The sequence below is a fragment of the Alternaria viburni genome, assembly GCF_023758015.1.
Source record: "Alternaria viburni strain BMP 2772 chromosome Unknown scaffold_7, whole genome shotgun sequence".
In the NCBI taxonomy this organism is placed as follows: Eukaryota; Fungi; Ascomycota; class Dothideomycetes; order Pleosporales; family Pleosporaceae; genus Alternaria; species Alternaria viburni.
This window is the reverse complement of record NW_026055776.1, coordinates 846,625-858,656: the sequence shown is the minus strand read 5'-3', so window position 1 is coordinate 858,656 and position 12,032 is coordinate 846,625. Positions and strand designations below refer to the sequence as shown.

The following is a 12,032-nucleotide window of genomic DNA, read 5'->3' as shown; positions in this document are numbered from 1 at the left end:
TTCGGCCTGGAGAGGACGGTCGGAGAGGTTCGCTGGACTGTAGAGTGGGTGTCACTCATTACATGCGCGATGCGAGAATGGCCAGCGCGACGATGACACCGATCAGAAGCGTGCCAACTCCGGACATGACACGGTTGAGGTTGCGCCACCAGGTTGCTTTCTGGAAGGACTTGTCGTCGGCGGGCCCCATCGCTTGGGCGAATTGCTGTTCCAAGTCGGCCTGGCTGGCAGTTGGGGTACCAACAGCGTTCGGGTCGAGGGGTAGAGGAAGGAATGCGGCAATTATCCAAGCTGTGTTTCTGATTAGTACATGTCTTCATTCATACGGTGGTATCTCGTGGGTCAAGACTTACCAGGTGGGAACAGAAATCCTATACAGAAAAGCAGGATCTGTCTGTTTTGGCGCCCGAAGAGTGTGGCATGAACGTCATCGTCCAGTGATGGTGCGTTCCAAGCGCTGTACAATTGTCCTCTCCGATCGGTCCGGAGGTGCGGTGTTGAGTAACCGCTGAGCGGGTACATGTGAGGTCCGACTGCGTATACTGCTCCGTCAATCGAGTGAACGTCGTCTGCTAGCGAGACAGTATCGGCGTGTGAAGCGCGGTTCCTTGAATTGTTCCTCGGTCGGTTCCGTGGTCGGTAAATGCTGAGTGGGAAGTTGCTCTCTGAAGGGGTGCGCGATCGTCCGCTGTGGGCGGTTCCCAGCCGTACGCTCTCAGAAGACTCGGATTCCGGGGCTCCAACTGAGATGCGTTCTCCCTTTTGGTAGTAAACCCTTGCCCAAGCTGGAATGTTGTCTGCAATGAATCTCGACATATGCGACTGAGAGGATCCAGGTCGCTCGTCGCTCATCGATACTGCATCGGTACTATTGGCTCTGTTGCGCAAGTACCCCGAGTTCTTCATGCGCAGAGGGATCGATGTAGGCAGCGGCGAGATCGTGTCCATGTGTTCACTGTTATCATCGGATGAAGATCTTGTCGTAGGAGAGAAGAGCGGCCGAGGCACTGGCACTGCAGAGAACTCGGTATGACCTTCCGACGATACATTGTCCGACGACGACTGTGCGCTCCCAATTGTCTGTCCCCTCCGGCGTGGAATCGCTGTTCGACCGTTGCCCGCATAGCTTTCTTGTGAATGTGATCTGGCGCCGAGCGACCGGGAGTTTCGTGCGAGGGATCGCGAATCGCGTTCGGAAACGGAGGCGATTGTTGACAGCTGGGAGCTCCAGTGATGTACCAGCGACGGGTCGTGCATCCGGGATGCGATGTTGGGCGCGTCCTGGGATTCGGCTCGCGAGCTAGTGCCGGACGGCGCGCGTACGACGGGGTAATTAATTCGGATTCCGCTCGCGAAGGATGCTGTGCTGGCTTCATGAAGAGATGGCGATGGCTGCGATGAAGCTAGTGTATGTGTTGGTTCGATGCTGGTGTAGGAAATATCAGAAAACGTGAACGACTCTGTACTTTGTTGAGGATGCAATACAGGTTGTCGATAGTCAGTGTCACAAGTGAGAGCAGGCCCCCTAGCTTGACGTTCGGTTGCCGCTGGGCCTTGGGGAACTTCTGGTAACGGTCGACCGAAACTGACACTTGACGAGTTTCCGGCATTACTAATTGGGCGTGGTGTGGTGGTAGGAGCAGGTGAAGCAAAAGATGCAGCAGAGGCCTTAGGCGTTAATGCACGGTCGGAATCTCCTCCAGAAGAAGAGGGAGGAACAGCCCGGATAGTTGGCCTTGTAGATTGTGAGGAGACGACCTCCTCAAGTACCTCGAGGCCTTTTGGTTCATCTTCTAATTCCGGTGGGGGTGAGGATGGGGCAGTGCTCCCCTGGGAAAATCTTAAAGACGATGGCGTAAAAGAGGATGCTACGAGGGTATCTTCCTCTGACATGCTAGTGGAGCCCGAATGTCTGAAACCCTTCTTCCGTGACAGGATAGGCTGTGGTGTTCGCGCTCGGCTCGCCTCGAACTTTGCGATGGTACTGGCGACCTGGCTGCTATTTGAAACACGAGATCCCGGCCTTTCAAAGCCATAACCCGGCGCATGACGGGGTGGGGGCAGGATTTGCGAGGGTTCGCTGGGTACGGGATATTTCTGATAGATGTCATGTCCGGGATCTTGAACAATGCGGATGGTTGACCCAGAGTCGCGGTTAGTTTGCGAGTTTGAGCGTTCGTGAAGCGGTTTGCGGATAGGAGACGTGTTTGTTGACTGCGACTGCGGCGGGTCAAATCGAGGACCTTGTGCGAGTGTTTTTTCGAGTGCGTTTTGTGAGTCTGCGCGACTGTTGCGTTGTTGTGATGACATGGTGTGGTGGTGGTGTGGGCCGAGGATGCCGAGATGTGGACTGGTTGTAAACGCGTGCGGAGAAAGTCGAAACCGATCATTAATGACGGGGTGTGGGTAAAAAGACAGTAAAAAGAGGACGTAAAGACAGTATGTGAAGATAGTCAAAGAGTGACAAAAGTGCTAAAACATATCAAAAAGAATGGCGGCCCGCAGGCATTAACGGTATGAAGAATCGAGGGAGGGAGGACGAGGAGTGGTGGTGAGGTGAGGACGGCGGGCGTCTGGCAGCAGCTCGGCCTAAAGAGGGTTCGTGGCTGTATGCAGAAGCAGGTTCGCGCTGCAGGAGCGATCCAATTGACAGCTCAGCCCCGGCCAGTCTGGAGCACGACCCGCGACTTATGATGACTTGTACAGAGATGGACCCAATTCGCACAATATGACTTTCCTCTAGCCTATACCGGTCGACAAGATGATATGAGCTGCTGGATGCGCGGTCCACCTGGGAGTGCGATCACTGCGACGCGCCTGGGGAACCCTCGTCGAACAGCCTTCCTAGTCAATCGGGAGAAGCGCGTCGCGGTTGAACGTTTAAAATGAAATTATATTTTGGGACGGGCCAGTGACGACGCGCAGCGTGGCGGACTAGCCGTTGAATGGCAGAGAGGCTGGCCAGTGGGCCTTTGGTTGTGCGTGCTGCAGGGGTAACGCGGGAGGGCGTGCTAAGACGTCGTGGGCGCTGATGGCGCGAGTCGCAGGAGCCGAGACGAGGGAACGGACGATCGGAGCACGTGATCCAGCGTGACCGATGGGGCTTGGCGGGGTATCGATGGTGAAAGGCTGCGCTGCGCCAACAAGATGCGCGCGACAGCGCGGGGGGATCTCGTGCAGCTATAAACAACGCCCATGATTCTTTTCCTGCCTCTCCTGTAGTGCGTTTGACGTGCGGCTGCTTTTTTGCAACACCTCGCCATGCCTCCACCCCTCAACGGCTGGCGCGACAAGCTCAGTGCGCTCGAAGAGCTGTACCAGCGACATGTCAAGGGCGGTAAGTTGGCGCTCCTCCACCTCAAACCCTCTTAAACGCCTGCGCGACCCACATCGGACGAACTCTGTTGCGCTTTCCTGTCGAAACATCGCCATGAGCTCTAACGTAGTGCCAGTTCCCAAACCGCCTGTTCTTTCGTCGAGAGTTGCGGCGCTTCTGTCGGTACGTTTCAAGTTTGCTCCCCACCACCACTGCCATTGTTCTCACCCAATGGCACCGCACGCGCCAAACATGCTGAAGTAGCTAACACCCACGCCTGCAGGCTGCCTATGTCTTCATCTACGTAATCCCCTTCTACCTGTCGCCCGCCACGCGACCCTCTCCGACTCTTACGCGCGATGCGCCGTCGTCGATACGCGCCCGGGTGCGCGCAGTGACCTTTTCCACCGTCCTATGCTCCGTCCTCACCATCGTCGTACTGTACCAACATGACGCATCGGCCATGGAGATCATCCGCTTGCTTGGCATCTGGCCTGTTTCACTTGTAGATACCATGCGGACCATGCTTCTGGTGACTATCCTCTTCGCGGGCCCCATCTTCGAGCATGGCATTGTAGACGGTGACTGGAGAGACTGGATCAAACTAAAGGGCGTCCACGAGACCCTGAGCAGCTGGATCGGATACAGGAACTACGTAGTCGTAGGTCATCTACTCCAGTCCACCCCTTCCCATTCTAACTTGCCCAGGGCCCCGTTAGTGAAGAAGTCGTGTGGCGCTCGTTAATCATCCCCCTCCATGTCCTCGCGCAGTTCTCCGGCAAGCAGATCGTCTTCCTCACGCCACTGTACTTCGGCATCGCGCATCTCCACCACCTCTACGAGTTCCGCATAACCCACTCTGAAGTCCCGTTCTTCGTCGCCGTGCTCCGCTCACTCTTCCAGTTCACATACACGTCGCTCTTCGGTTTCTTCGCTGCCTTTGTCTTCATAAGAACCGGAAATGTCTACACGTGCATGATAGCACATACCTTTTGCAACTGGATGGGCCTTCCGCGGTTCTACGGCCGTGTCGGTGTCGAAGCCGGCAGTCCCATCGGACCACCAGACGTTGACAAGAAGGACGATGAGCAGAAGAGCGTCCCACTGTATCAGGGCAGGGGTGTTGGATGGACCGTGGCCTACTATATCGTGCTTGTAGCAGGCGCTCTGGGCTTCTACTATCAGCTCTTCCCGCTGACTGAGAGCAGTCACGCCCTGCCTGTAGACTTGACGAAGTCGTAACATCACCATACGTAGTTGGAACGCACCAGGCTGCAAGCAGTAGACCACACTTAGATGCGCTGCACGTTCACGTATGAGGTATAGCACAAGTAAATATCACTGAGATGCTCATCTGAGTCTCGCAATAGCCCACCAATTATCCTTCTCATACCCCGACTCCAATACAACTCCACCAGCCTGCTCAACATCCCCTTCCAGCTCCCCCTTCCGATACAGATGATAATACCTCAAGAACGTCTTATCACCATCCGGCTTCGGTGTCCCTTCCTCGTCAGCCTGACTCTCATCCTTCTTCTTCCTCCGCCCCTTCTCTTTCTCTTTCTTCTGCTTCAAGACCCACGGCACCATGACGTCCTGCTCATGGCCCTCGTCCCAACCTCGTCTACTGTCTTTCTGTTCAAGTGCCCAGACATAGATGAGTGCTCTGCCACCCTCCAGTCCAGCACCTCCACCTTGGTTCGACGGTGACGAAGGCCGCAGTAAATCCAAAACACACTTCACAGCCTCTACTCTCCGTGCCGGCGTCGACAAATGATGGATGACCGCTATCGAAATTGCGAAATCAAAAACTCCATTTGGATGAGGCAGAGAGAGGTTGTCTGCCACCACTACATCGTGCGGTTCATGTTGTTTCGCAATTTTGACAAGGTTTGTAGATCTGTATCGACGTTAACTTCCAAGCACGAAAGCCATTACTACTCGTAGGATAGACAATTCAATGAATAAGAAATTATAACATACCGATCACTACCCACAATCCATACCTTCTTATTAACAGCCAAATACTTCCCATTCCCACACCCGACATCTGCGCCTATGGCGCCGTCATGTTGTTCCTTGAGGAAACGCTCGACTATGGGCCAAGGCTAGCATTCGCGTTAGTCATGCATGCGGTTTTGAAATGTGTGTGAAGGGTGGACGCACACCTTGTAGCGAGTAGAAGAAAAGTGGGATGCAATTTCTTCATAGACTGAGTGTACGTGCTCGGCTTCATAAGATGCGCCTTGGGTTTCTGAGGTTGCCATGGTAGTTATTGCATCGGTGGGTGAATGGAGATGTGACTGCAGGAAGGGCTGATGTGCGTGCAGTGGTGATGGATGGGGGAAGGGCCAATGGGGGGTGGAGGGGGTGCCAAGACGCTATGTGGGCATGCGAGTGTGCGTTTCGATCGTTCCGTCTTGCATGCTCTACACTGACAAACTCTCACGATGTCATGAAAACGTCTTGTGTGAAGGCTCAGCGTTGAGACAACTTTTAACTACCTGGCAGATATCGAAAACTGACCACTACGTGTGGCAAAATAGCAAGCACCTATCCCAGAACGCAATGATGCTGAAGCTTGCATTACATGCATCTCTTTTCTTTCTCCGCCCTGATTAAGAGACGGCCTCGCTCATCAAACTACGAATTTTTCTGCTCAAGATGTTGTAGCCTAAGGCTTTGAGCGTTCTGATGGCTTTTCTTAGCATGAATCTTCACGAAGGCTGTGTGTATGCTACTCAGGTTATCGAAATCTGGGCTATGTCCTTATCTCCATTCTACTGGATGCGACAACTTCAGACTTGCGGCAACTACAGGGCATGTCACATCGCATTCATCATGTCCGCTTCCGCCTTTCTTTGGGTGCATGTCAAACGATGGCAAGAGGACAATGGCGGTTGACGTCCCATCCATTGTTCCTTTGTGACGGTCATCTCGTGGCTTTTAAACTCGCAGTTTCCCGTCATCGATGCCAGTACTTTGTGAACACTATCGTCTTCTTTTCCAAACCTCAGGTCAATTTAGCTATTCTTACAGAAATTTCACATCCAAGATGGCCATCCCTAGGGTATATAGAGCCCCAGCGGGCAGTCGACGAAGCGCCCGTATCCCGGCGGCTATAACCGGTACTCCAGCTAACGCGCGTGTTAGCCTTCGTTCGGACTTGCAGGAGAATCGGGACCGCATAGTATGTTCGTTCCCGAGCTTTTTTGTTCTTACTGATCATCGCTTAGGCAACACGTATAAGTAAGAGATGGCTTATGCGTGGGCGTGCTGGACCACAGAGAAGCAAAGGCTTCACAACTAATACCAACTGGTGCTACATCAACGCCGCGCTCCAGGCCCTGATGCATCAGCCCCAGTTACTGAACTGGCTTCAAAATCATGATCGCCCGGTCAGACGAGGCACTGGTGGCAGTAACATACGTAATGCCTGTCATGCAAATCCTCCACAGTATTGGGGAGCAGCTACCAATAATGCGGTGCCAGATTGTACTGGATGCATGATGAGAGAGCTGGTCAACACTTATTGGGCCAACACTCCCAACGCCACAGTCGCCCCCGACATGCCAAGAATACAAGGAATCGCATTGGCTGGTGACGTCGCGCAGTTGGCCGCCAACGGTTCGATGGTTCAGATGGACTCTAACGACTTTTATCAGGTGATTCTGCAGCGTTTGCAGGTCGCCAGTGAGTGAGTAAACGCCCATTAGTAAATTATCAACATGCATACTTACCAGTTCTAGGACGCAAGAATGGGAAGAAGACTTCCGCGCACTATTCCAGCTCGACAGACAAGAGAACGGCCGATGTATGACATGTGGTCACGAAAGGCTCATTGCGAAGATCCAAGAAACCGGGATCCTTCTAAATGTTCCCACGGCCACAACAACTTTCAACGCAGCGCTGTCGAGATTTTTTCAAGAGCATAGAACGATACACTGCGCTATCTGTGCAAGCAATACTAACCATCTAGTCACGACCAGTATTCAAGCTGGTCCTCAAATCCTGAAGATCAAACTTGCCATCTTCCAAATGAAAAAGTCGGAAAAGAAAGACAAAAAAGGCAATCCGCAGCCTGCTACGGAACACAAGATCAACCACCGCATGGCTCACCCCAACATACTCGACCTAACTCAATATCAAGAGAATGCTCATCTTCCCCTCCGCTACCGGCTATCTAGTGTCATCTCACACTCCGGCGAAGGCACAGAGAGCGCAGGTGGACACTACATCGCGAGTGTTCGCGGCCCAGGCGGCCGTATCACTTGCATCTCTGATTCTGTGACAGAGACTTTTACACAGGCTCAATTTGAGGCAAGTCCACAGGTGGCCGGAATATCTCCCCCAGCAAAGGAGGCTTATGTACTTACCTATCTGAGGGATGACGGGAGGTTGCAACGGGAGATGAAAAATCTCGAGTCGACGTTGAATTGAATGGGTGTGGTAAGTTTGGTTTTGGCATTTCCCCTCTTTGTTTTTTTAGGCATGCATGTATTGTAGTCACTGCTTTTAATCACCCATGCCGTTACAGCATCGTTATTTTGAGTACGATGGACCAGTCGTGACATCTAAAGCATGTATTCCAGTGCGGTTGCCCGCGCAAGTGGGATCTGCGGGCCCGCCTGCTGAATGACGTCTTCGATCTTGGAGCTGGAACTGTGAAATTGGTCTCTCATCGTCAGTACCAAAAGCACGGCACATGCAGAAACTTTATCATTTCCGACTACGAGGGTGGCGCGTTCTGGCCGCGAAGTGGATGCTCCAAATGAGATGGCTGGAGCCCTGGGCCAAAGACACGCTAAAACGGGCGGGGCTTGCACATGTGAGCTCGCGCGACGCGTCAAGCTTCCGACACTGCGCGATGTGCCAGCAACACGTGGAATATGAATTCATCTCTTATGCGCCTGAAGCTGGCTAGAACAACGATGGGAGTGATGAATTAAGGTTAGCAATTTAATAAGTATCGAGAGGTATCACGACCAGCGAATCCATTCATTCCACTTACCGTGAATGACGGCAAGCGTCAAGAGAAACAAGACATCCGCTAGATCCTCGACATTCAGATATTTCGCACCTGCATAGACACCCAGAACGGAAGAGCAACGAGAAACCCTTATTGTCCATCGCCGCTTTCACACTTCCGTTTCCAAATATGGGTGTTTAACCGGCGGCGCATCACTGGACGATGGCGCTGCATGATAGATGGAACTTCATCAACCCATATTGCGCCGCGTACTGGATCGCGAATTCTCGGTAGAAGAAGCCCTCTGCCGCGTGGCGCTCGCGGTTCCTACAAGATTCAGATCGTCTGCAGAGAATCCTAGACGCTTGGCTATTCGCATCTCACAGCACTTCACACCCAAGTTGCTGCAACGCATCCCAAAGTTTCCCACCGCCCAGAATGTACATCTCGACGCTCATCACAACTATTCTCTTCGCCACTGCTGCTCTCGCAACACCATACCCGTGGGCTGCACCACAAGCCAGCATCGCTCCTGCACCCAGCGGAACGCGCAAACACAACCGCACGCATAGCCACAGGCACAAAGAACCGACACCGACGTTCAAAGAGCCATGCAAATGCGCTATGCCGATTGTGCCGATGAACTTGCTTAGCACGAATGAGAAGTGCTTGATGAAGCATGCTGCTGAGATGGGCTGCTACATGAGCTCCAACGGTGGATGCCCGTCGCCGGCGCCTGCTGTAAGTATGAGCCTGAAAGGGAAGGGGGTATGCTGACGAGGTGTAGTGTGGACTTGGGCCGCTGCCGGGTATTCCGATGCACTAGACAGCGATGCAAAGATGTGTTCAAAATCATCGATTGGATATTGGTAGGGAAGCGACTGGGTCTATTGCCATACGTATCGCGCCTCGCCGATGATGCACGGAATTTACTCATGTATATCCTTCTCAAGTCATTTTTGAAAGCCATGTCATCCCCGAAGCCTTCGCAGCACACTTTGCTGTCATATAAGGTTCCCTCGTCACTACTCTGACTTCTTCTTTCTTCCCCTGGTCTCTTCCCTGCCCTCTTCCTCCCTCTTCCTCTTCAGTAACTTCTCACTCACAATAACCCTCTTCCGGTCCTCCTTCAACGCCTCGGAATGATCAAAGAACATCATCTGATCCGGACATCCAATCTCGGGCCGCTGAATCTTGTTTTCGATACCCGCTTCCTTCAACAGCGCCGGCACGTCGGAGAGCATCGTACGATATTTGCCCTGCTCGCGACACCATATGATCATCTTCGTCAGTGGTCCGGCATCCTCGCCAGTCGGTAGTTCCACCAGCCCATGCGCAAGGCCGACTAGCGGGTAGTCGGCTAGCTCCCATTGATCGTAAGTCCAACCTTGAGCCGTATATCCTGACTTCTCGTCACCGGAGCGAATAATCTTGACGCGCGTACCGTCTTCCGCTGTTTCATACAGCATGTTGCCATAGATGCTACTAGTCTTCCTTGCTGCATCGCCCTCGAGCTTTCTAGTCAGATTGATCATGTTGGCCACATCCCCGCTAGACAGACCTGCCACGACGAATCGATCGGCCGCCTTTCTCCAGTAGTAATGCCAAGGGAAGTAAGACAGCAGCTCCTTCAAGGTGAACTCCACGTCTTCGAGAAGAGCGATGTTGATATGAACCGGTGTCGCAACACTCTTGAATGCACAGAACTCTCTGGTATCCTGGTTGACAAGAAAGATCTCGGCGGGATCGGAGGCAAGAGTGGCAATGGTAGTCGACATCAAACTCGCGATCGGTTGCTTGAAGCGGCGGGCTATGCGATGGCTGCCAGTACCCCTCCAGGTCTTGCCAGGAGAGGCGATAAAGCTCGATGTTGGCTTGATGTCGTGCTCAGCCAGCCATCTCCATGCATCAGGTAAGTCGATGATACCGTCGGGACAGTCCCAGGCTTCATTGTAGTGAGGTGGAGCGACCGGTGTGAAAATGAATGGGCTTGAGGGCGGGGAATACGATTCACTCTCGCGCTTGGTCATGGCTTCCGATGAGGGTGCGTGGAAGTCCACTTGACCCTCCCATGGCAGAGTCCAGTCGGTGCCGTCAAAGTTGTAGACCTCGGCATCGCTTCCGTCGCTGAGCTTGAGCATGTCTGGCAACATGCCATATTCCGGATGTAACTCACCGCCGGGGACGTACTGATGAAGACCTTGCTGGTGAAGTTCCTCGCATGTCAGCGGCATTGGTCCGACTGGTGTGAGCTTAAACGCCTGGCGATAGGGATCGAAAACGATCGGCAGTAGGCCGGACCACGAAACTTGCTTCCAGCCCATTGGAAGCATGAGTTTGGGTACCAACTTGAAATCGGGCAGTCCACCTATGATTGGAACGAAAGCCTGATGGAAGAGGAGACGGGGATCTAGGGCAGGGTACGGGTAGGATGGGTGAGTGCTGCCGCCCGGAGGGTACTGAAGCTGCCAGGACAGCGAGTGAATAGTTGGCAGTCCATCGAACGGTACGGGGTCGGCCTTAACAGGCTCAGTACTGAAGCTGGCCTCTGAGTGCGCTGCGTTCTCCGGTGCTTTCGGTGCGGGGAGTAGCTTGCGAAGAGCCCTGGGGGCTGCGACAGGTATCTGAACAGTGTCTTGAATGAAGGAAAGCGGTTAGCAAATGCGTTGGAAACATTGGCAGACGTGGCACTTACATATCGGCTTGGGTTGCTTGCGCAGTCTGGTACTCCGGCGGGTTGACGAAGGACTAAGAGCCTGCTCAAGCTCGCGCGCAAGCATCGCATCGTCGTGTGTAGATTTATCTGATGTCTGCGAAAACGTGGGTTTGGCGTCATCGATAGCGCCGCCATCAGTATGAACGCGACTCTGTTCCGAGACAGGGACTTGATCGACAAATCTCTTGGCTGGAGAGAAAGAGGCCTGCCAAACTAGCTCGGTCTGCGTAGAGTCTGCTACTGAAGTCGTAGTTCCTGCATCGCGGTGGAACGTGGGTGTCTCCGGGGATGGCAGTCCATGCCAGAGTATCGGCACACGCTTCTTCTTGGGAGTGGATGGCTGCTCAGGCTGCGCTACATCCCCGTCCTCGTCTTTGGTGATAGCGGTGTGAATGTATGGCTTCTGGTCGCCCGAGTCGCTCTTGCCATCAAAGACGTTGTAGAGTCGTGACAATGCTGCGTCGCGTCGTCGATTATGCTTTGCAGTCTCTACCGCCGCAATAGCGGAAGCGCGACCGTCAACGCGTTGCTGATAGCTTGCATGCTCGTGAGGAAGACCGTCGTGAACTTCAGGTAGAACCTGCGGCGAGTTCACGTTGCCTGTCTACGTGTTAGTGTTCGACTCGCGCCCGATCAATCTAGCAGATAAACTTACTGGAGCTGATATAGGCCTCCCTGGTGGGAGAGGGCGTACGCCAAGTATGTCCCATGGTTTCTGGCGATTGCGTACTTGCAGTAGTAAAGTGCGGATCGGTGGAAGAAAGCATGCTGGGCGAGTTGAAGTCAAAAGCCCTTGTCTAGCGCTGCAGCGAGGAGGAGGAGTGGTGATAAGAGCGATGATATCAAAATACCAAATGGGGAAGATGAAGATGACGAGACGTGCTGGCTTCACCTTCACTTCTTGCGCACGGACGCGTCATTGTGAGCGCTAGCCGCGTGGGAGTGGAGGTGACGGCGACAAGGCATAAGAGGAAAAACGCTCTTCCAGTCGTTTGAAAGAATGCATGGAACAGAGTGTGCGATAGTATATC

The 12,032-nt window shown here is 53.4% G+C and overlaps 5 protein-coding genes across 5 annotated transcripts; 2 read left to right on the top strand and 3 right to left on the bottom strand.

Moving 5' to 3' along the window:
• Positions 1-58: 58 nt before the first annotated feature.
• J4E79_004253 (uncharacterized protein) lies at positions 59-948 on the bottom strand (the record flags this gene model as incomplete). The annotated part of the gene is made up of 2 exons (XM_049353140.1): positions 59-291; positions 354-948. 2 exons carry the CDS (start codon positions 946-948, stop codon positions 59-61), a joined length of 828 nt encoding a protein of 275 aa, XP_049212519.1.
• A 2,313-nt stretch (positions 949-3,261) lies between these two features.
• J4E79_004252 (uncharacterized protein) lies at positions 3,262-4,558 on the top strand (the record flags this gene model as incomplete). Its single annotated transcript, XM_049353139.1, has 4 exons — positions 3,262-3,337; positions 3,453-3,499; positions 3,600-3,977; positions 4,025-4,558. 4 exons carry the CDS (start codon positions 3,262-3,264, stop codon positions 4,556-4,558), a joined length of 1,035 nt encoding a protein of 344 aa, XP_049212518.1.
• Positions 4,559-4,666: 108 nt separating this feature from the next.
• Positions 4,667-5,583, bottom strand: J4E79_004251 (uncharacterized protein; the record flags this gene model as incomplete). The annotated part of the gene is made up of 3 exons (XM_049353138.1): positions 4,667-5,216; positions 5,300-5,424; positions 5,485-5,583. 3 exons carry the CDS (start codon positions 5,581-5,583, stop codon positions 4,667-4,669), a joined length of 774 nt encoding a protein of 257 aa, XP_049212517.1.
• A 1,302-nt stretch (positions 5,584-6,885) lies between these two features.
• Positions 6,886-7,756, top strand: J4E79_004250 (uncharacterized protein; the record flags this gene model as incomplete). The annotated part of the gene is made up of 3 exons (XM_049353137.1): positions 6,886-7,013; positions 7,066-7,130; positions 7,296-7,756. 3 exons carry the CDS (start codon positions 6,886-6,888, stop codon positions 7,754-7,756), a joined length of 654 nt encoding a protein of 217 aa, XP_049212516.1.
• A 1,554-nt stretch (positions 7,757-9,310) lies between these two features.
• On the bottom strand, positions 9,311-11,768 carry J4E79_004249 (uncharacterized protein; the record flags this gene model as incomplete). The annotated part of the gene is made up of 3 exons (XM_049353136.1): positions 9,311-10,896; positions 10,981-11,601; positions 11,657-11,768. The coding sequence occupies 3 exons, from the start codon at positions 11,766-11,768 to the stop codon at positions 9,311-9,313; spliced, it is 2,319 nt and encodes a 772-aa protein (XP_049212515.1).
• Between the last annotated feature and the right edge of the window lie 264 nt (positions 11,769-12,032).